Source organism: Orbicella franksi, chromosome 13, assembly GCF_964199315.1.
Source record: "Orbicella franksi chromosome 13, jaOrbFran1.1, whole genome shotgun sequence".
NCBI lineage: Eukaryota > Metazoa > Cnidaria > Anthozoa > Scleractinia > Merulinidae > Orbicella > Orbicella franksi.
In genome coordinates, this window is record NC_138157.1 from 9,163,999 (window position 1) to 9,188,554 (window position 24,556).

Consider the following 24,556-nt stretch of genomic DNA (forward strand, 5'->3'; position numbering starts at 1 on the left):
ATAAGGCTTGTTATTGGTCTCGTTCTTTTTTTGCGAGTTTATGGAACTCGACTCCGTCTCGGTCCATTAACACGCAAAAAAAGAACTTGGCCAATATCCAGCCATCTTGATCTCACACTTGGTCAATAACCCATACAAAGAGACCTTTCTCGTATTCCGCTTCCGTGCGTTCGAACAATATCACCAGAGCGAGGTTGGGGTAGGCACTTTCATACATTTGCTGTATTTTGGTCCAACCTCACCTCGACTCAGCACCATTGTTTGTTGGAGAATCGAGAATCTTGTTCGAGAATCTTGCTATATTTCCGATTGTAACTGGATATCAAATGTTGGTCATGATGGACACTTCTTTGGGCCAAACGGCCAAAATACTGGCCCATTATACAAACCACGTCCAATTTAAACCTCTTATGACTAAATTGAGGTCTACACGGAGATACAAACACACCTTGACCGAGGCTAAACTGTGCTTTCACAACTTGGATGAGCCACCACCGACTACGTAGACCGCGTTTAGCAGCGGTAAAAGAAGTGGCTGTTGAATTAAGGAAACCACAGGAATTTCGAGTAACAAGGGGAAAAACTTTGTACCGAGCTTATTTACATGGACTGTGCAACTGTTTTAAATATCTTCGCGAAAGAAATCATTTCTAACAACAATAAATGTAGAAACAAATTTTAAAGTTCCCATGAACACTGATAAAATGAAACTGATGAAATTTTTCCTGTGTTTCCACATTTTCTCTCTACTTTGAAATCTATTTTCTCGAGTTCCCAAGCGAAATTGTTTCAGGCAAATATTTATATCTTTGACCTCTAGAAAATGCAAAAAGAACAGTAATATACTTAAATTATGATGGTACAAGGTTTTTGTCCCCTAAAAACTGAAATTGCTCGATTTCCTGTCGGATTTCGTCTTAACACCTCGGTCTTTTCAGTGCTTGTACAGAGTAAGAGGACTTGTTCAAACCAGCCTTCCTTCCTCCAACCATAAACATCACCAGAGGCTTACTTACAAAACGTCACATGTTGATTCGCACATTTTATTCACATCAAACAACTGGAACAAATTCTAAACAGTCATTTCAAATTTGTATGCCCATGGAAAATGCTGGGCAAAATAGAATTTTCTTCAATTTTGTAATTCTGTTCAATCATAATTAGGGAAGGAAAATAAACATTTAGAAGGGGAAGGGGTATGCACGAATGGTCCAGCCACCAGAATGTACACTTGGTCGTTGAGATAAATATCTAATCTATCTCCCAGACTACCCCCACCCCCACAAAAATACAAGTTTAAAGTTCGTCCCAAAACAATTTTTTCTGTCGTGCAGGATAATCAAATTAAAGCACGCACTTTCCAAGAGTCCCTTTCTCTCGTAATCCAACAAGCTGCTTGTCTTCAAAACACAACATAATTCAATAAAATGTCCAATAAGTTCTAACGTTCGAGCAAGAATTGTAGCAAGGTATGTATGGTTTAATTTGATGGTGGCCTGGAATCGAATGTGGGTAATCCAAAACCTTTCCTCTCAAGAACTGCCTGTTCCCCTCTCCTCCCCTGACGAGTAAATGGTACATTAATAAGTGAGAATCAATATTAAAACACAAGGCAGCCATAAAGGTCGGCACACACTGGGGGACGCGTTGCGGGGACGTCAAACGGGGACACGGGAAATGTTTCTGCGACAGCTTTTCTCATTGCGGGGGAGAGGAAGGGGGAGGGGGAGGGGGGAGAGGGGCAGAATTTTGTCTCTGCAGCATATTGCATGAAATTCAGCTGGTTTGAATAGCTCTTACTGCAGTTGAGCCTGCGGTCAAATATTCCTTTGTTTAAAAAGGCATACAAACGAGGCGAACAGGTCAATACAAAGCAAAATTGACCCTTTCACCTCGTTTGTATGTCAAACCGCTGATAACTTCGATAACAGCTATTCGTGCGTCATGAAGCAGGAACAAAATGAACTCAATTCTCAAAGTCGCATCGTGTGCACTGCTCTTGCAAAGTGTCCCTGTGTGCACCACCTTGCATATTTTCCCCGCAATATGCGTCCTATGCGAACACAAGAAGAGGCTTGTCCCCGCTTCATGTTCCCGCAACCCGTCCTCCAGTGTGTGCCGATCGTAAGAAAGAGAAGACAGAAAATGGATGAAAGTTAGGGACAGCAGCCTAGAGAAAGGAAGGAAAACGTTTTCTTTAGCTCTTGAGGATAAAAAAAAATTACAACAGGTAAAAGAACGGATTGCAGACAAACACCATAAGTGAACTTACACATTCATAGAAAATAAAGCAAAATGTATTAATTTTAGTAGCTTAATGTTATGAACTCTCTTAAGGCTTGGCTTGCACAACAGTCAACTATCACAGGAGACAGCATGTTATCTAAAAAAGGTATTTTTGATATCTTAATCTACCGTAATAAGCCTGGTATGTAATATATAAGGTACTTACATTAACCAAGACAATGTCCTTGACCCAATCTTCTGTTCTGTCTAAGCTAAGACTAGCAGGGCGTTGCCTGGCCGCTGGTGATAAGGCACAACTAAGTAAGAAATCTCTGGATAAGCTTTCTTCCATGGTGGCTTGGTCTGTACAGCCAGGATCTGTTGCCAGTAATTTCGTAAAACGTTAGTCTATTTGACTGCTATACAGATCACGCCAAGCTTCTTACATTCGCAAAAGTTGAACCGTCTCAACCGCTTTGACATTTCCAATACGGCAGACGACTGAAGAGGCTCGAAGAGCGAAATATATATTCTTAGATATCTTTGAGTGCATCTTAAAAGATACTTTGACAGCTAAAAAAGTGGCGTTTCGTCATCAACACTCTTAGTGAGACCAGGATCCTTGATTGCTACCCCTAAGAGACCTTTTCACATGGTCTCCCCAGGCCTAAAGCACGAACAAGTAATACATTGGTACCTGTTGCACGTCTGGGTCTTCCTTCCAGTGCTGCAAACAGTTTCTCCACAACTTGATACTTCTCCTCGCTGTTGTTCTGTTGGCTTGGGCTTTGCACATCTGGGTCGTCTGTGTATCTCAGCTGTCAAACATATAGGTTTTACGTGTTACTTTATAAAGGCCTCTCGGGTTAAACGAACAAAGTGTGTACAAGTATGTCCATGTATGTCTGACTTTCGGCCAATCTTACGCGATCACAATTATGAAATCCGAAGTACAGAACCCTGCATGACGTTTTCCCTAGCGTATCGTCTTACGTTTGTGCCTAGTTTAATGTCAACAAACTACTTTCCTTTGACGATTCAGTGTTCAGTATTTTACAATCTGACCACGACTCTTCCAAAAGCAAGCTGTACATGTAACTCAGTAATTTCATTTCTTATACACAGTCAGTACCTGAATTGTAATGCAGATCGAACTGATACACTCACCATAACCTTAATCTTGGCAAGCTGTGCCTTTGCAAGGTTCACACAGGTACGGTGACCTGATATGAAGAGTTGTGTGTCTACACGAAGGAAAAACAAGTCCCAATAATTAGTACACCACTCTTTAACAAGAAAGAAAAACTGAGATTATACTTATGAAAAGGGAAGAAAAACCTGTGTGTACGTATCTCTAAGAGATGCTGTTCATTAGGAACATGAAAACAAAAATTGGACATGCCATCAGTCTCCATTCGCACCAAACTTGAAACTTTAACACCTCCGAATTTTTTCATGCTATTTTGCCTATGCACAATCATTGAATTCTATCGTGTACTTTGAACTTGATAATGATGATATGGAGTCATCAAAACGTCGTTCAATGTTACTTTTGCTGATTTTCATATTGAAATGTTTTAAACATTACTGTATTTATTCACAGCCAAGGGCGTAGCCAGCCATTTTTCCATTTACGCCCAAATTGTACAGCGTCAGCCGTATATCAAATTTTGCCAAAAACAACAACAACAACAGTCAACTAAATTTTTGTGCGCAGAACTATTTCAAAGGTCTGCTTTGTTAATAACCTTTCAGCATTTTTTCATGTGAAAAATTGAAAGTCATTATTTTGTTTTTCAAAATAAAACGTTGATAGAGCGGTGATTCGCTATTGAATAGTGAGAAGAAAATATGCCCTTTCGGTTACTAAAAAAATTATTTACAGAAGTTCTTTTTGAGCCCGTACTTAATGGCTTAAAGGCTAGCTACGCCCCTTACAGCGACAAGCTCCATTACAAAAAAAAAGGACAATGCTAACAACTGGTAGTTGTAAACATACATGTACATCTACAGTAACATTGTGATACTAGACAAGTAATATTCAGCATACTGTTTCCTGGTTTTCAACCCCCTATTGATCAGTGATCATCTAGGTTACAACACACCGAGTTGATTCTCTAAAGGGTTTGTTTATTCCCCTGACCTAGCACTCTGAATGTTTACAGCGCACATATGCAGGAACAGAACATACCATTAATCATTTTGACACTAGCTCCTGAAAACAATGCCAGTCGTTCAGCCAGCACATTGCAACCTTCCATTTGAAGATGCTCAATAACCTCATCTGAGAGTGGAACAAGGGCACCCTGACAGAATAACAGTACAGTACGGAGTAATATTAATGACTTAGTTCAGCAATGCACGTGCACTGTGTATAAATCAATGTAATGGTATTCTGAGTCCTCAGGCCTAAAATGATACCAAATGTTTCTTACATGTATAGTCACAAATTTTGCACATTTTCTGGATGAGCAAGAAAGCAAGGGTTTCACTTAAGGGCTTAAAGGTTTTCAGCCAGAAAGCACTAGGTCTTCACAGGCAGGAAAAACGTTTTGAACTGAACCTCCATGTATAGTGCAGTCGAATTCTTTATCTTTCTGCAAGATGGTCAAACCAGGCAGGCAGAATCGTCCTCACAGTCGATCAATTTGCACAGCCTTAAAGGGAGGGTTTCACGTTTTGGCACATGTCTGTATTATTTATTCGCCTGTACACGTTCTTTGGCACAGGCCCAGTTTTTCATTGTTTATGAACCAATCATAAGCAAGTTACCTTATTTCGCATGCAAATAGCTGTAAAATCATCAACTGTAGAATAAATTGTATGTATCAACACTAAATTGAAGGAAAAATCAACAGAAATCTTCTGAGTATTTTGGTCATCCATCATTCTGCCACGACTAACTATAGCATGTGATTACTGAACTACATCAGAGCAGGGTTTCTAAAGCGATAACATTGATACAAAGTGAACAAAAGTATTTTATTCAGAGACATGTGCTGAAGCGTGAAACCCTCCCTTTACTGAAACACCTGCATAAAAGATTGATGGTGTCAATCTTAGAGCAGGTCTAGGGAAAATTCACATTCTGAATTTGATGAACCCTCACATTACCCACTGAAGTGTAATCCGAGAGGAAAAAAAGCATCAAGTCTTTGAAGATCACTGTAGCTATCCAGTGCTTAGTTATGTTACATGCATTAGTCATTGTTCTTTCTTTTATCCTCCTCATGAAAGCATATGCATGCATATAAATATATTTTTGCCTGCTGGAGGGTCGATGTCGTATCCCATTTCATGTATCTGATGCCATCCTACTACTAAGTTAAAAATTAATAAAAAAAAGTGTGACTTACAAACTCTTCTTGGACTGCAGCAATAACACTGTACACTCTATTTTTTGCAACCTACAGTACATAAGAAAAAGAGGGGTAAAGGTAAAGTCTGCATACAAGCCAAGTGGCCCATCAGGCTGGTATTTATCTCTGGTTTCTGCAGTACGAAGTGACTAGAGGTATTTGTTGTCCCTCCTGGATGGGATGCTAGTCCATCACAGGGTTACCCACCAGCATTAAATTCACCAGCACCCATTTGTACACCTGGGTGGAGAGAGGCCCCAGCCACGGCTTGAACCCAGACTACTCAATTCAGAGATCAGTGCACTAGCCATGAGGCCAGCGCTCCTCCATGATAAGAAAAAGAACAAACAACCATGTTCTGTTTTCTCCAGGACATGTACATCAGTTACACGTTTGTGGACAACGGTTGTTACCACTGATCATTTGTCACAATAGTATTGTGACACATGATTAGTGTGCATGTATCAATACTTCATCATCCATAAAACAGAATTATTATTAATTTATTTTTAATTTGGAAAAAATAAGTTACAATAAAGATAACACTATAACATGTATATTCTAATTTACAATGTTTCCTTATTATTATTATTATTATTATTATTATTATTATTATTATTATTATTATTATTTTATCAAGTTAATTACAGAAAAAAAAATTATGAATGTGACGTTGTTTGGATATCTGATCTACATTAGCATAGATTTTTACAATTTCACTCAAGACAATGTTTGACCCCATTTCCAAACACCTAGAAGTTCATCAAAAATACTCTACTACACTGTAAGTGTCATATTCAACTCTCTTCTCAGTGTTTGGGAATGTGGTGAAACATGGCCCTCCATATTTGTTATATTACTTCAAACCAAGTATAAAAAATTCAGATTCAGTTACAACATTATACAATACCAGAACAGAAAGAAAAAAAGAAAAAAAAAAGATAACACAAATTCACGTACAACTACATGTATTACAAATTCCATACAGCACATCCTTAAGACACTGCATGTAGGTACACAATCACTAATTACCTTGCACTGTTGAGGGTCACCTCTTATTTCAATTACACACTTGTCTCTATTATGAAATATTTTACAGCCAGTGTCATACTGAGGACAAAAAAAAAAATTAAAATTAACATTATTTTCAGCACCACTTACTTAAAATAAATGAAGATATACATTAACACATTCTAGTGTAACACCATCAACTGGGCTAACCAAAGTTTTATGTGAATGTTGTTTTACTACCTGTATATGATCACTTTATTAGGTTTACTTGTCATATGGCTAGCTCTGTGAGTGGGCAAGATGAATCAAATCCTGCACTGTGATTGGCTACCCGAGCGGGTAAGATGGAGCTATCTTGCCTCCTCAGGACTACCCGCTGTGTCCCGCAAGAAAAATTTCCCCGACAGCCATTTAATAATCCTTTATTGACCAAGCTTAATTCGGTCAAGATGGCTGGATATTGGCCTCGTTCTTTTTTTGGGAGTTTATGGACCTCGACTCTGTCTCAGTCCATAAACATACAAGAAAAGAACTTGGCAATATCCAAGCCGTCTTGACCTCCAAACAATATCCAGCCATCTTGACCTCACACTTGGTCAATAACCCATATACATAAACCTAGAATAGAGTGCTTTTCAATGAGTGTCATAGAACCACAACCAAAGTAATCACTTCAATCATTCACAAAGGACACAGAATCCAGTGAACCAATCAAAACTGGAAGGAAAAACTTGCACATGTAGGTACCTGTAGTGTGAAGCCTGGGAAAACATGTACGAACAAGTCATGATTGGTTTTAGTTTAACTCGGTAAACCTTTCCCTGAAATATGCCAACCCAGTGTCTTATTGCAAATACAGTATTTATCTATCTATGTACATGTACATGAACATGTATGTGCTAAGGACTGATCAAAAGGAAAACTGTTAGCAGCATAATTTTATGTTTTTCATACACACCAACCTTGATTTCGCCCAATTTCCACCCTTTAAGACCTGCAAAGAGTAAAAGAGAATTGTAACAACTTTTTTTCTTGAAGTTAGCCCAATACAGACTTCAGAAATGTAAATTCTTTGAAAATTGCAACATCATGACCAACATTTTAAAAAAGAAATCTGCTCAATTCTATGTGCATTGTTCTTTATTAGAATCATTTACCTTGGCTTTCCTCCTCTGTTACTTGAACCTCATGAAGTTCTTGTAAAGGAAGTTCATCACTGAAAACAATGAAAACAAACAATTCCACACAATGTTTTTGGTTAACAGATTATAAAGTACAATCAATAAAAAAACAAAATGCAAAAGCCATAAAAGATAAAGCGGTTATAAAAGGAAATGAACTAACACACTTTAAATTTTCTGCTTTTCAGCCACAAACAGGCTGCCATTATGTTCACCATGTCTTGCATGATGTGCAGGATGTGTGCGCACTAACGGTGGTGGACAAAACACTGACCCCTAGTCCATGGACTACCCTAATGGACTACCCAAATGGACTACCCAAATGGACTACCCTAAAATGGACTACCCCTAAAAAATACTATTTCAGGTGAGTGGTATGTTAAGAAACTGCGATTATATACTTACACTGCACGGAGGATGCTTTTTTTTCGTTCTGCATCGCCTTCAGCCGCCATTATGAATAACTACACTGAAAAAACAACTGCTGTACACAAAAAGCGTAGACTCAAGTCAAATCAAATATTCTGTGGACAACTCAATCTTGCTCCCATGTGATTCAGTAGCTCAGTCTTTCTCGAACAGACGAAATGATCCTCAGGATGTTACTCATGATTTGTTTTGCTTGTTTTGTACCGAAAATTATGGCACAGAAGCAGCTAGTCTTCTGGTTTTTTTCCTGAGTGTATCAAAATGAAATAGAAATGGGAACGAGGATAAAGCTATGGGACAGCAAGAAATTCCAACGACTACGTTACAAAAATTCAGAGTGGAGTGGAAACAGTGGTATTCTTGGCTGGGCTGGACTATAATTACGTGGAAATTTTTGTGGTTTTGTGAGACTCAGTATATGGTAGGCTATCCAAGCTTCCTCCTCCTTTGTTACTGGAGTATGGACCAATTTTGAAACAGTACACTAGGACAAATCATCAACAAAGTCGCTATTAAGCCCACTATGCCACAACATCCCAGAGACTGTCCCTTTAGCAACAGCAACAACAACAATAACAACAACAACAACAACAACAACATCTTTATTTTCTAAATAATTCAGTATAGTTATTCAACATGGCGGCTGAAGGCGATGCGAAATGAAAAGAAAAGCATCCTCCATGCATTGTAAGTATATAATCGCAGCTTCTTAACATACCACTCATCTGAAATAGTATTTTTTAGGGGTAGTCCATTTTGGGGTAGTCCATTTGGGTAGTCCATTAGGGTAGTCCATGGACTAGGGGTCAGTGTTTTGTCCATCACCCGCACTAACAAAAGTACAGAAGGCACCATACATAAAAAAGTAAACATATTTGTTTTCCACTAAAGGAAATATCTCCTCATATACATGTAGCTATTACTTCAGCCATTACTTTTTCCAACAGGCACAATAATGCAAAACAGTGAAGATTTGGCAGCTCCAGTGCCATTACACCATATTATGGCTGTTATGAGACAATAGCCTGTGACATGTACAGTATAACAATTAATTTTAATTACTTCCCACCCACTGCACACTGGGGTTCGCTAAGTTTGACTAATAACAAATTCATGGCTTGGCCTACTGCCAACTACTGCCAACTTTGTCTGTTATCCTGCCTGCCACTACACCCACGTAGAAAACATTTTGACAGGGCTATACATGTACAATGTAGAACCTCACAAACCCACCTTGGGGTCAATGTCTGATCATCTTGTCCTGAGGGTTTAGGAAGCCCAAAACCGCCACCTGAAGAGTGTTTTCCTGAAAAACATAATTATAATATTATTTCCAGTTACCTGTACATGCATGAGGGTTAGCAGGGTTAAAAAAAATAGACTTCTAGCTTACCCTTGGGTGGCAAGTCTCTGTTTACTTTGAAGAAGGTCTCACAATACAACAATTTACTGGTTGAGTGTAAAAAGACATATACATATGTATCCTACATAATTTAAGGTTAAGTGCATAAATTATACTGATGTTCAGCAGTAATGTGTACAGCTCCAAACAAGTACTGACCTCTGTATAAGGAGGTGTACTGTTCAATTAGTGCAATAATGAGTCACAAACCTTTCTCATTAGAATCCTGCCTTACAAGCTGGATATCACCAGTGCTGTACCTTTTAGATCTTCCACCAAATGAAGGATTACATGCAGCATCTTTCCTAGACTCATCTACACTGATTGATTTCCTATCCCGCCAGTTCTGGTGATGTGAACCTTTGCTCCAAATGTCACCTGAATTGTCAGAGTTTCTTGCTCTCCAGTTTTCACTGGATGCATTATTAGAATGATTGCTTTCTGATTCTTTCAAGTCAGCTGATGGTTGTTCCCTCCAATTTTGTGTCACTGAACTTGGACCATTCTTGTGCTCTTGGGAATCAGAGTCAACAGTACTAAATGAGAGTTTTCTTTCGCTCCAGTTTTCATTGGATGCGTTATTGGAATGATTGCTTTCTGACTCTTTCAAGTCTACTGATGGTCGTTCCCTCCAGTTTTGCATAACTGAACTTGGACCATTCTTGTAATCTTGGGAGTCAGAGTCAACAGCTGTACTAAATGGGAGTTTTCTTTCCCTCCAGTTTTGCCTCACTGATGTCTCCCCATTCTGGTCTTCCCAGGAGTTGTCTGTGCTTAGCAGTTTCCTCTCTCTCCAGCTTTCCAAAACATTTCCAGCACTAGGATCCTGTTCATCAACAACTATACTTTCATTGGAAACAATTTTTGAATCCTTGTCAATGTCATTTCGAACTGGCACTATGACTGGATCAGTTTCAGCTGCCAGCCCACATGAAATGTTTTCAAGTTCAATGGCAGTTGTCACTTCAGACTGACTTCTAGCAAGTGTTAATTTACTGTTACATCTGCTCTCCTTGGTTGTCCTTGCTTCTAAACTTTCAGTTCCAGGGATTACTGAAGAGTCACTCTTAAAGGGTCGTCTTGGTTTCTTGAATTCACCTCGATGAAGAGCTGGAAGAACTGGATTTTTGTGACCAGCATTAATCTCAGTACTAGCAGGTCTGCTTGAGTTGGCAAAAACATCATCACTACCATCACTATTGCTAGGAGAGGATGCTTGTCCCAGATTATCCTCAGTAAAATCTTGAGAAGAAATTTGGGTCTTGGGATGTTCTATTTCCTCTTCCTCTTTACCTGATCTAACTCCCACTCCACCTCCATCTTCATCAGAGTTCCCTGGCTCCTGCACTTTTACTAGATCTGTTCTACACAGAAAAGGATTCCCCTTGGAGAAGGAAACATTTGATGGCTCTCTGTCTCTTACAATGTCATCAGAGATTTTCAGTTTAGCTGGAAGATCAGTGCAATCAACCAATAAACAGGATTTGTTATCTACCACAGCATTTTTCTCTTCAGCAATTACATCTTGTGTTAGAAGTTCTTCCTGCATGTTCTCGCAAGACTTCCGTAGTTCACTTTCACTTATTCTCACCACTATCTCAGGTTTGATGTTTGTTTGGTTCTTGCTTTCTCCTACAGGATTGGCCGTCTTAAGTTCATTCTTTGAAGATAGACTAACTTCATTGAGTAACTTATCTTTCCTGGACTGGTTGATACACTACAATATGCAAAACAAATAACGGACAATCAAGTCATAAACAACAAAAAGAAAACAAATCCACCACATTTTACCAAGGGTTTCACTCTGATGGACAATAGAAATGTCATAAAATGGTCAAAATTCATATGGAACCAATAACCAAGTAAGTGGTTTCATTGCAAAGTTTTTGGCATTTCATCTCACATCAACCATTCCTGTACACCAATTACATGGAGCTCTTCAGTAACAAGTGTGCAAGGATTCTTCCGGTTGTTCAAAAAACGTTGCAGAGGGGATTTGATACCAGGACAGGACTTGACTAATGAAAATCCAAATTTGGTTCACAACCCCTCCAGGCCCCAGTTGTTCAAAAGGTGGATAACGGTATCCACCAGATAAACCACTATCCAGCGGAAAGTGTGGTTTCCTCTGTTAACACTTACAGGTGTATCCACTGGATAGTCATTTATCCAGTGGATAGTGTAATCCAGCCTTCAAACAACTGGGGCCAGGTGGACACATCGAAATATCTGGATTAATTGTGTTCAGTTACTAAACCCAATCATTTCCCCAAGTTTGACTGGGTTTGATTGAGTTTGATGATGTCCTGAACCACATGTACAAAAGACATTACATGTGCATGTAAACAAAAACCCTCACCTTTAAATAAGATTCCTTGTAATAATTCAAGGTTGCTGCTGAAACTTTCCAACCAGAAGACCTTAATTCCCTAATTTCTAACAACCGAAACCTTGAGTACTTCGAAACATCTCCAGAGACCAGCTTCCCAATGATCATTTGGAATGTTCTTTCTGTGTTAACAGGGCACTTTTCTTCAAGAAACTTGCCACACGCTTTCAGAATATCACATTGAGCATCACAAAATGCCTCATTCGCCCACAGATTTGGAGCAGATGGCTTGCTATAGGGCCACAGAGCCCTGGCAATTTCTTCTAAGTAGCTTTGTACAGCTTCTCGGTGTGAGGATGGTAGGGACCTTAATCTACTTAGATTGTACAACAGAGAAACTACATTAAATTGCAGTGTGTTTGGAGTTCCAAGATGGGTTAGAACTTTTAGCAACTCTTCACAGGCTGTTTCCAGTTCGGTAAGTAATAATGTACCATTACTGGTGGCATGTGAGCTGACAAGTTCATAAAAGAGTTGCGAGATAACAGGATCCTGATATCTGTCTACCCAACTGCAGGAACAAAATACATTGAAGATACCATTTACACTGTCACAGTCAGATAACAGTGATTGGCAAGTCTTCATCACTTCCTGTGAATTCCCATCACCATTTGCCAGACAATACAGCTGTTTTTCAAGTTCAACAAGCCTTGGTTTACTTCTACAAAAGTCAACAGCTTCAACTACTGGACTGCTTGGACTTGAAGCTGAATTTTGGGAAGATCTCCTAAGAAGACCTCTTTGAAAGTCTGATGCACTTCTTGTCTGCATGGCTAATGTCATTGCTGTTGTCCCCACACTTCCTCCTAAACATCAACCTGCAAAGATGTCATTTGCAGATATGGATATCTTTCTAGTCTAAACATTACTACAGCCAAACCTTTCCACAACAGCTACATTGGAGGCAGATGAAAGTGACTGTTGCAAAGAGGTGGCCATTATACATGTAGGGATGTAGGGATGTGATACGACACCTGCTGTTTGGGGGCAGGGTGCAATATTTGTATCCTTAACAATGCTTATTGCAGCATATAAATACATAACGCAAACAAAATAATTATATTAAACGAACAGAAACCAAACGGAAACAGAGACCAGTGGCACAGTATAAATAAGATTAGTGACCTTTAACACTGAAAATGGGGCTTTTTAGACACTGTTTTTTTAGTCCTTGATTAACTGGCCATTGTCAAGAACTTTTTTGGCAGTTGAGATGCGCTTTTTTGGACTGTTGCATGACTGTCAACAGGGGAAAATATAACATGATCACTTGTAATTTAATGCAAGATCTCTACATTTAAGTGATATTCATGGAAGTTACATCTGTCAAAAGAGGCTTGGTAACTGATTTGCAAGGATTTGCTTACAGATAAGATTTGCAAGAGAACATTGTCCATACATGTATATCATGGGTTTCAACAGTTACTGTTAATGAGAAGTGGTCAAGACATTGTTTTCAGGCCTACATGTATCTAACAATTAGGCTTTCAGTTTCCTTTTTTACACTCAAGACTTAAGAACAGGTCGTAACTGAATGTTAGCAGGCTTTTTACATTTTTTGAAAGAATTTGGTTGCAAAGGCATCAATCTCTCATTTTTTTTGACAATTGATTTAAGTTGACAAAAATCAAAGCTCACACTTCCCTGTACCTTCAATTTTCATCAGTTTGAGATATCAGTCTGGTACTGTTTCTCAATTATTATCAAGAGAGCTTTTCACGGGGGTACTCCCTTATATGGGCTATATGCATGTAAGAATGTGCCACAAAGGGTAGGGTTTTTCAGCCGTTTTGGTCATACATAGGGTATCAATTTTGGCCATTTTGGTTATAAATAGGGTATGGTTTTAGCAATCTAGTCTTGAATTGGGTATGTTTCTTAGAAGAAGCTACTTTTTCATCATTATCAATAAGGCCGTCAACAAAGGCCCTTCATAACTCATGTTTAGGGAAACTGTGTCAGCGGCAACAGTCATAAATAGGCTATCAAATTTTTGGTCAGGTCATAAATAGGGTAGCAAAAAACGCAGATTTTGGTCATAAATAGGGTAACGATTTTGGGAATTGGGCCGCACACCTCCATCCAACTGTTCTGGAAGTACCCCCAGGCTCATGCCACCTTATTTGGGGGGCAAACACAGCAAAAATTACTGTGAATGTATGGGGAAAATAATGAATCTAATGTCCAACAACACACAGAAAATTTTTAGTTCTGACGTATTTATGAATAAAAAGCTTCAGATACTGGGGAAAAGAATTTACAGATTGCATTTGAGAGAAATAACCTTGCTGGAAAAGCCACAATTAAGGTTTTCATTTTTGCATACATTGGTATGCAGAACAGAGTCACAATTAATGAGAAAATTTAGAGATATATTTTGTATGAAAATTTTAAAATGTGCAATAGATTGTTTTCACATGACGTCATCACTTTCTAAAATCCAAAACTAAAGAGCCACCAAAGTTCTTATCCTTATCAGGCATAAGAGGCAGTATATTTATTTATTATATGGCTAGCTCCGTGAGCGGGCAAGATGAATCAAATCCTGCACTGTGATTGGCTACCTGAGCGGGCAAGATGGAGCTATCTTGCCCGCTCGGGACTACCCGCTGTGTCCTGCAAGAAAAATTTCCCCAAAAGCCATATAATAAATCCTTTATTGACCAAGCTTGTTCGGTCAAGATGGCTGGATATTGGCCTCATTCTTTTTTTGCGAGTTTATGGACCTCGACTCCGTCTCAGTCCGTAAACACGCAAAAACAGGACTTGGCCAATATCCAGCCATCTTGACCGAACAAGCTTGGTCAATAACCTATACATCTTTTTACAATTTTACAGCTCAATAGCGTGCTTCGTTTGAAATCCAGAGAATTTTGAATTTCAGGGTTATGGAGGTGCGTGACACAAGGCTATCATCGAGTTTGTCGAAAAATGTATATTTATCTCATGATTTTGAGCCTTTTTAAAGTTAGAGCATTATGAAAAGTGCTTATGTAAATGCTTGTTTCATCAGTACTGATAATCAGTCGCCTAGATAGCCAAAGTAAGTTCCAGACATTTACACTATTTTCCGGCCGCCATATTGGTGTACCACGGAGGTACACCAACATGGCGTTTTCATACTGGGCTCTGTAATATCTGCGAAACATTTCGACAAATATCTGAAGTTTGGGGAAATGCACAGGCCTAAAACTTGGAGAAAAGTCTTATTTAGTCATCTTCTATAACAATATAACTTCATAGCTTTTTCCACTGGATGGTTTTCGATTTATTTTTTTATTGCGTGACAGTGAAAACGATCTATTCTTCACTTCACAGTAAATATAATTACTATGCTCTTCAAATTTGACCAAAAAACCTTTCTACTGGGTATCTTTTCTTTGTAACTCATAAAAATACTCAGAAAGTCAATCATTCTCAACTTATCTGACATCACACTTTTAACTTTTCTCACACATTTACTGCCATTTTAGCTGCGTTTGGCCCCCAAGCAAGATGACGTCAGAAACCATGTAAAGGTCTATTACCATCAATTGCACCAATCACCAACTTTTATCGATAAGGCACTCCCAAAAACAATTTGCGACACTCTAAAGGTCAACCTGAAAAATTATAAATAGGCTTCCAAACTACATGTATGCAAATTCTCATCAAAGATGTGAAAGAATTTCTCACCTCGGACATCAATTTCCTGAACGTTCATGGTCCTGTTGTGACCTCATTCAAGTTCATTCTTATGAATTTCAGTATTCTGTATGCACAATCGGACCTCGCCTCATCTGAGTTATTTTAAAAATGAAGTTCATCCAAACAATTTGATGTGCTTCACGATTTCACGGATGGCTTTTGGATTTGAGCTTACAATATTTCCACATTTGTATAGAAGAACCATGATCTGCTTCCTGGCAAAATGTGGAACTCATTACACGTATCGTGTTTCACAGTAAAATTTTCGTCATTTAATGCCACCGCGGAATACTTTCACCGCGGTAACAACTTTTGTTACAGCATACCAATGATATAGCGATACGGTTTTATACAAAATATTTCTCGAGGCTATTTAAGCTTAACAATATCAGCTTTTGTTTCGTCTTTCAAAACATTGTAAGCTTATGAGCTTAGGCTTCGTTTCTGGTGTTTGGAAAATATAAACAATTAATTAACCTATTAAACATGTTTAGAATTAAGCTTTTAAAAACCTTGGAGCAGCCAAAACCTCTGTTTTAAAAGATTACAAGCACGAGTTTAGGACGACTTCAAAGCAGAATCGTTAACGGACCGGCCAAGCGTTTAAGCCCAATATATTTGAGCTTTACTGCGCGAGATTTAAAATTTTAAAACAGCGTTTCGCTCACGTGTGAAGATCAGCGAAAGATAAGCTCAACCGTCACAGGCTCTGAGCGCCTTAACATTAGTTCTGTGAAACGAAAGAAAGATTCCATCGTTCAGGTTAAGTTGTGGAAAGAGTCAATGGTCCCGTTGAACTGAACTGGTCAATTCACAAAGCCCTACTCGCGCAGAATGAAACTCTCGCTTGCACATGGCTTCACGTCGGCTTCTCAAATAACATAAATAAAAAAACTTCCCAAGCAACGCGGCGTTAAGTGAATAACAGATTTACAACTTACTTTTTTCACTATTCCGAGCTCAAAGGCAACCATATGAGAATATTGTCCACGAAACTCCGTACACAGAGGACCACAGCCAGTTTGCGGACTGATCGACTCAGCTTTCGCGGGTAATACTCACACCTCTCCCGTCAGGCTTTGCGTTGTAGTGGTCCTTTGTCCCAGCTAGCATGTGAAGGGGCTATGGACGGAATCCGGAATCCGGAATCCGGAACCCTGAACCGAAACCGGAACCAGGCATAGAAAAATTGGACATGTTCTGAGGATGTTACTGATACTAATTGCTCTAGGAAGAATTTTCATCTCCACACTAGGGCAAGATGGCTGGTTCAGGTTCCAGTTCCTGTTCCTTTTCCGGATTCGGTATTTTCCATGCGTCCCTCACCTGTGAACGGGCTCTCTAGTCTGTTCTGGATTCGCAGACAAACGTCGTATACAAAATTCCTTGTGCCAATTGCTCGTGGTGCTACATTGGAGAAACGGGCAGAGCTTTCAACACCAGAAAAAAAAAAGATCATTTCAGAAATGTCAAAACAGCGGCTAAAGGCTCAAGGATTGCACAGGTATCCGGTCACCTGAGTGCGTCGGACCTCAAGAGTGAACGTTTCGTTTTAATTTAGCAAACTCATAACAGATGTCTTTGCTACTTTACGGCAGCCAAATTTTGCCCCTACAAGAAGGGTCGTCCAGGGGATACTAACATCGCGTCTCCATACAAAGCTCTATTTGGGTGAAATATTTCTCCAATGACCCAGTTATGAAAAACTGTGCAGACTTAATAAACGTTAGCAAGGTTATTTATCCCCATATCATATCTCAGATTCTTGACCTAATTTATCGAAGACATCGAATGGTTACCATCGTAATTCTTGATGACATGACAATGAAAACCAGCAAAATACGAACAAGGAGTTTAAAACGGGGTGGTTTTAATAAGGATTAAAATTCCTTTTTGCATTAGAAAACTTATAGAGAAATTGCTGTTTAGTCCGAAAAGGTTGCGTGATTCACAATGTCAAATTATCTTTAGTAGCTTTTGAATCCTGAGGATGTATTTTTAATAGTTTTAGATTTTAGTTTTTAGGTATATATTTTATGGCAGGTCCACACCAGCCCTCTGGGTTGCCAGACGCAGACCTGCCTCATCAAAAATATATGTATGTATGTATGTATGTATGTCACACTCGTCACGGGATTTGCGTTACTCTTTCGGCTCAGAGTTTAAGTTACTCTGGTTCCGAAGATTTTCTCTATATCTTCTCAGGTAAATTTGAACCACATAGAAAAAAAAAAAGGTGAAAAGTCTTAAAGTAAAATAAAGAAAATGTACCTACCTTGACTGCTTTCTGGCTTTGACCGAAAGAAAAAGGACGAACAAGAAGAAAACTTCCCCTTTGACGCCTTAGAAATATAGAACGCAAAATTAAACAGTCTATTCAGTTTTACCCCAGTCTACCGTGTAGATAGACTGTTCACAGCCTTCTATTTTCTCGTACTTTTATATTCGATCGTTGAACGCGCGGATAAAATCGCGTGAGACTAGAGAGGCTGTGAAGAGTCTACCGTGTGTAGACTGGGGGAAGAATGGAAAAAAAAAAAACACTCACTAAACGAGCTCGATATTCGATGGGTGGGCTGCGTTCGCTCAGTTTTAGCGTTGTCCAATAGAGTGTGTGCACGTGACGTCATTAAATTCTCAAATCCAAAACTAAAGAGCCACGTAAGGTTTTATCCTCATCAGGCGTAAGAGGTACTAAATTTATATCTGTTTACAACTTTCCAGCGCAATAGCGTCCTTCGTTTAGAAACCAGCGCATTTTGAATTTCGCAGTTATGGCGGTGCGTTTGTCGAAAAGTATACATTTATCACGTGATTTTTCACCTTTTTAGGAGTTAAAGTATTAGGAAAAGTGCTTGTGTAAATGGTTTTTTGGTTCGGTTCAGGTAATCAGTTGTCTGAGCTAGCCAAATTACACTATTTTCCGGCCGCCATATTGGAGGACTAAGGAGGTCCTCCAACATGGCGGCTCCACACTAGGCTCTATAATTTTGCGCGGAACATTTCGACGAATATCTCAACTTTGGGACAACGCACACACCTTAAACTTGGAGAACTGTCTTCTTTATTTATCGTCTATAATATCACAACTTTTTGACTTTATCCACTGAATGGTTTTTGATTTTTTTTTTTTAATTACGTGACAATGCACACTCTCTATTCCCGCGAGGCTTTGCGAAAAAGCACTAACCTCCTTGGGCAAGAATGCGTGACGAGCCCAAAGAGCTTCTGCGTAGGAGGCTAAAAAAACACCAGCCATGGCAGAATCGGTACGTATTGCCAAATATCTGTCCTTTTTTATCGTATGTCGACGTATTCTAGATCTAAGCTGTTCTAATACCTACGTCGGTGTCTAAACTAAGATTGGGGAAATAGAGTCGGTCCGCCCTAAGTCAACGAAACCGAACTAAATTTCAAATGACGAATGCAATTCACAGCTTGAGTGACTTTGGTAATCGAACCGCGCCGACAGTCATGCACTCAGAATACTCACTGAACATACCAGAACATACCTCTGAACACACCATGTTTGATTTGCAACAACACTGAGTTACTATATCGACGAAGTGTGATTGGTATAGAAAACATATCGTTTCAATTAGACTAGTGTGGGCTTAGAGTCGTTTGTTTTCATCGGAAGGAATGTTTTTATTGAGCAGAAACATTCCATTCATGTCTGAAGACTGGAACGTGGGTCAATTTCTAAACTGCGAGCAGTCTCTCTTTTACTGGAAATTCCGTAGGGAAGAACGTATTAAAAGTAGAACGCAACACGAGGACACGAGTGAGCGGTCGTGAGTTTGCGAGCGTGACATACGAAGCCGTCCGACGCCCGCGCTACTCGCGGCTCGCGGCTTCGCTCTCATGTCACGCTCGCAGTCACGCTCGCACGCTTCTTCCCCTTTCCGAGCACAAGAGAGTGCTCGCAGTCTAGTTAATTTCGTGACCTAGTGACGACCACTAAACGTGCAAGTTAACACGGACGTTTTTTCCAATTGTGACCTTTTATTTTGAAAAAGCTCACATACAATACATAATTACAATTAAACTACTTACAATACAATACTTACAGTACATTTACCTATAATACGTTAATTACAATAAACTACTTACAATACAATACTTACGATAAACTTACCTACAATACATTTTTATTTTTCCAACATTAACATTAGGCTACATACAACTCTTACTGGTAACTACTGTACTAATAATAATACTATATAATTACAACTGATTTCTACAGGATATATTCTATTCAATTTAACACGGACGTTTGATAGCAAGCCAGAACGAGGCTGACCTACAGTTCACATACTTTCTTTTTAGATAAGCCAAGAATACATTTAGGGAATACATGAATTATGGCCCGACTCAGGGCAACGGCAGGCGTTGTAGTGATGTTTCGGGGGTGGGGGCAGGTTGGGGGGTTATTGTATGACCACATGATGTGCCTGTTTACGGAGGCTAACTGTCACGCAATTTTAATTTTGCGTCGCCGAGCTAAGAGCAGTGTTGTGTGAATTACAGTTTTATTCTCTCTACAGAACTCCTCGTTTAACTTTGACCAAACATCAGGTATATGGCTTCAGCCTTTTTCTGTACTCATCAGTTGCATGTTCCCGGTGGAATATGTTTACGCAGATTGGTTTGGGTGGCAAGCAAACATTGAAGCACAGCGGGAAGATCCAGAGTATATCGGCAGTACACAAGAAGCCATTAAAGATGCCGGAAGTCGAGTTGAGGGGTTTTGTATCCCTCAGTTTGTACTTAGAAAAAATGATGTGAACCATGCCATCCCTCGCGAGGTGATGGATGCAAATTGGAATCCGGACCGTGACGCGATGACAGCCAGTGAGCCTTTCGTTGAAAATGATGAAAAGAAAGTGATCCCAATTTTTACAGTTGAACATGCCGCAGACGACCCAAGATATGCAAAACTCATGCTGACCAGTGAGTGGAAAGATCATCGCCCCCGTTACAAGAATGTTTCTTATCTTCATCATTCGTTTCTGCTGCCTCAGGCTGATCATCCGTTGGATGGCCGTGAAGAAAAACGTTTTGCTGGCCAAAAGACTACATGGTCATACGGTCTCCACGGTCCTGTGCGTAAACTTCAGTCTCATGGCTTTTCAAATTATGAGGAAGATCAGACAGGGGTTTTCAGGTACCCTATCGCGTGGCCTGAGTCTGCTATGGAATGGTTGGTCCGACCCCGCCCAAGTGGTTGGCCTTCACCTGAGTTGGTCCAGCAGATATTCGACAGCGGTTGTCATTTGGCGCCCGTCGGTAGGGGAAAGCGCCTCGATGAACCAGTGGAATCTTTGTATTATTATCAAAACCCAGAACTGTCAGTGACCAGTTCCACAGCGTTAGCGACGGACAACAACGAAGGAAAACGGGTCATGGATCAAACGGAATGGAGAACATCCTTTTCACTGGCTGAAAATAAGCTTGGAGAGAATGTATCTCCCGTGCAAAGGCACGTGATGGTTTTGTTGAAGATGATCAAGAAGTTTTACTTTCCTGATACGATTTCGACGTATTATTTGAAGAACCTGTTGTTTTGGGAATGCGAGACGAAAGAAGAGGATTTTTGGAAGGAAGAAAACTCCGCCATCTGCCTTTTATTCATGTTGGATCGCCTAAAAGAGTGTTTAGAGGCACATCATCTGCCGCATTACATCATGCCACAGAGCAATCTTTTGCAGTATGAAGATCCTGCCAGTCTTAACGAGGCCGCTGTCATTGTTGAAGACGTGAGAAGAGCCATTTTGTCAAAGACAGTAGGTCTACTGAAAAGGCTTCAGTCGATGAGGTATTTGTCATCGACATATCTTCAAGATATTGGTCTACACTTGGAAAGCCATCTCTTAAGATTGCAAGACGAAAACCTCCCTAAGAAAGATCAAAGGGTGCTCCTGAGTTCTGTCCACTCAGTGTTTGTGGGCAAGTGCAAAGAAGTCATAGCAAGGGTGCGAAGGATGCAAGAGCACTCCGACGACATCGAGAGGATGTTAAATGTCGCGATGAATGCTTACCAATCGATGCTTGCACGAAATCTGTGCAAACTGTGGTTCCTAAGCGAAGACCATAGGAAGGGTGAGGAAGAATTCAAGATATTTGTGAAGGAAGAAGTCAAGGATCTTTTCTTAGATGACGAATTTCTTGCCCTGGCCCTGGTTTTCTTTGACAGAACGAGGAATGGCATGGAGCCCTCCTTGGCAATTCCTAATACAAGAGTGATGAAAATTATGAGGGAAGAACAGACACAAATAGCCAAAGAAAACGTTGAAGAAGGAAAAGCAGGATTGAAAGGAATTTTGGACTGGCTGAAGACAGGCGACTTAAAGAGTATTGCAGAAAAAGCATCCAAAGTATTCCAAGCAAAGTTAGAAAGCACAGAAACTGTTATTACAAAGGAAGACATGGAGAGGGTACTCAACACGGAATTTGCAGCCCTCTTTAAAGAACGAATGAAAGACAATAAATGAAGCACGTTTAAAGACAGCTAATTGTAAACACTGCCGGAACGAACGATTTACTAGGCGCAGTAGAAGAACCGTCAAAATCCTGAAACGGCACAATTCAATGAACGCAGAGATACCCACTTCTGTCTAAAAACGGACGGAGATGATGGGTGCATGGTGGTCCGAATTATCGTCTACAAACCCAACTGAAAACATTTGCGAACTGTGATGCTTAGTTGATACTGATGATCGCGTGTTTCTCTTGTGAGGTAACTTTCATTTTACTCCGTCTTACGCGTTGCCTAAGGAACATCAATGATCGATAACATTCCATCACAGCCGATCTCATTGCTGAACTTAGTTACTGTAACAGTGAATCATGTACTTAACTTGAGTTTACTCGCAACTCCAAAAAGGACCTAATAGGAACTTCAACAGCAATCGCAGAAGTGAGACAATTTTCCTTTTCGAAAAGCATAAATACTAATTGAATCGACTGTGCTGTAACTACTGACTTAACAGCCCTTTATAATATTGATAAAAAGAGTTAGAAATGTTAAGTTCGGTCATACTGTAGTAAGCTGATGACGTAAGTTTGGTACAAATATTGGACAAAAATTTAGAATTTTCTCAGGCTAAACGTATGCGAAACTGTACGTTATTTTGAATTATTCGTTTAATTCAAGTGAAAATAATTCTGTACTCTGAAAATACGATAGAACTAGATACTTAAAGGTTTGTGACTTTGAACTGTTCGAGGAAACGGTTATAACCTGAGATCAACATTTTCCTTTGTGCGGAGATATGTTATTTTGACTCTTATGTTCTTTGTTGTTCATGCGCGTTACATGAACGCATCGGTGAGTTGAACGGAGAGAGTTGTCATAAGACGTTTTTGTTCTATGAATACTATAGTGTGTGTTTTTCAGATTTCTAGCGCACTTGTAAAAAGAGCAAATATACCAGGGAGCTGTTACGTTTCTCTCAATCCCCTTTTTTTATCGGCGTTCATGTGAAAATTAAATGAGATTCTGCCAGACTATAAACTACAGCTAAAAAAGTAAAAACGTACATGACGGAAACTGAAATCTAAAATGTTTGCACTGGAAGACTGGGAGCAAAACCCGTTCCGGTAAACTTTTACAATCCCTAAAACTGAGAGCTTATCTCTTAAAGCTGAAACCCTTAATAAGTCGGCAAATATAGTATCTTGTCACCTCCTCAAAATTTTTGTCACGTGTTGTTCAAAATTTGCAAACTTTGAGAGAAATCGTGACGCGTGACATCCTAAAGCCAAAATTGACGCAAATTGCAATCGCTGCCCAATCACAGACCTCCTTTGTGATATCATCTTTTCTAAAAACAGTCTCTTGAGAAGCACTTTATATAGTTGCCTTTCATGCTCCACTAAAATAATTAGAGTTCTAATGTAACAACATGGAAGCGCTTTTAGCACTGGGACTGGCTATTACCAGTGTCGTTACATCATCATCAGATTAAGACCATCTTATAAGACTGGAGAGGATGCCACAGATTGCATGCAGTTTAATGTGAAAACCTAACAATTAACGAAGAAGAGGCTGTTGACACGGAATTGAACGAACACGAACGAAAAGACTCCGTTGAAGTAAGTCATGCTTGTAATTTGTTGAGCCCCGACCAAACGAACGTAACATTTCAACACAACTGCCAACATATCGCAACATTGTTGGGCGTAACATGTTGCGTGCGTTTGTCAACCCTGTTGTGACGTGTTGCGACATGTTGGGCGTTGTTGGCTTAAATTTCACACTAGTCAAATTTTTCATGCAACATTGGTGGATGTTGCATGATGTTGTAGTCGTGTAGTCGTTTGGCCAGGTTCGTGCAAAAATGTTGCACCCGGACATGCGCACTAACTCGATTTTCAATACCCAACATGTCGCAACAGGGTGGCAAAACGCGCGCAAAATGTTGCTCCCAACAATATTGCGATATGTTGTGCTGAAATATTGGGATCGTTTGGCCGGAACTTGCAAATGCTGGGCCAACAATGTTGCGATATGTTGTGTTGATATGTTGTCATCGTTTGGCCGAGGCTTCAGGGTGTACAACTGTAACAGGTATAGAGCGTTTTCACGTGAAGTCAAGGCGGCCACGGTTGGTGTTTCCCTCGTTGGGAATATGAGTTGCTTTCTTCTGCAATATATTCACTACTGTTTGGGTACAACCAATGTGGCTGTAGTGAAAAAGCTTTACAGTTCACTTGGAAAAAAGTTAGAAAATGCTAAAGAAAACGAAGAGGTAAAATAACTTGCTGATTTGACATCGAATTTTAGAGCTATCATTCCCCGTTGAAAAGCACGGACTTCGTTATTCATTAAATTCATTCTTACTTCTCGTATCCAGTTGAGATTAGAGGT

The 24,556-nt window shown here is 39.7% G+C and overlaps 2 protein-coding genes across 3 annotated transcripts; one reads left to right on the forward strand and one right to left on the reverse strand.

The window, feature by feature from the left end:
• Positions 1-1,012: 1,012 nt before the first annotated feature.
• Positions 1,013-17,579, reverse strand: LOC145464977 (uncharacterized). Its single transcript, XM_081448789.1, has 13 exons — positions 16,626-17,579; positions 11,968-12,815; positions 9,819-11,325; positions 9,440-9,512; positions 7,754-7,812; positions 7,559-7,590; positions 6,618-6,695; positions 5,583-5,633; positions 4,418-4,532; positions 3,394-3,470; positions 2,924-3,044; positions 2,453-2,604; positions 1,013-1,561 (listed from the first exon to the last, which is right to left on the reverse strand). Exons 2-13 carry the CDS (start codon positions 12,778-12,780, stop codon positions 1,481-1,483), a joined length of 3,159 nt encoding a protein of 1,052 aa, XP_081304915.1. The 5' UTR covers positions 12,781-12,815; positions 16,626-17,579; the 3' UTR covers positions 1,013-1,480.
• LOC145464980 (uncharacterized) lies at positions 8,230-24,556 on the forward strand. Of its 2 annotated transcripts, none has more exons than XM_081448792.1 (2): positions 8,230-8,893; positions 20,232-24,556. In XM_081448792.1, the coding sequence occupies exon 2, from the start codon at positions 20,301-20,303 to the stop codon at positions 22,176-22,178; it is 1,878 nt and encodes a 625-aa protein (XP_081304918.1). In that variant the 5' UTR covers positions 8,230-8,893; positions 20,232-20,300; the 3' UTR covers positions 22,179-24,556. The 2 variants fall into 2 exon arrangements, with proteins under 2 accessions (XP_081304918.1, XP_081304917.1); XM_081448791.1 differs by lacking the exon at positions 8,230-8,893 and adding an exon at positions 18,013-18,953.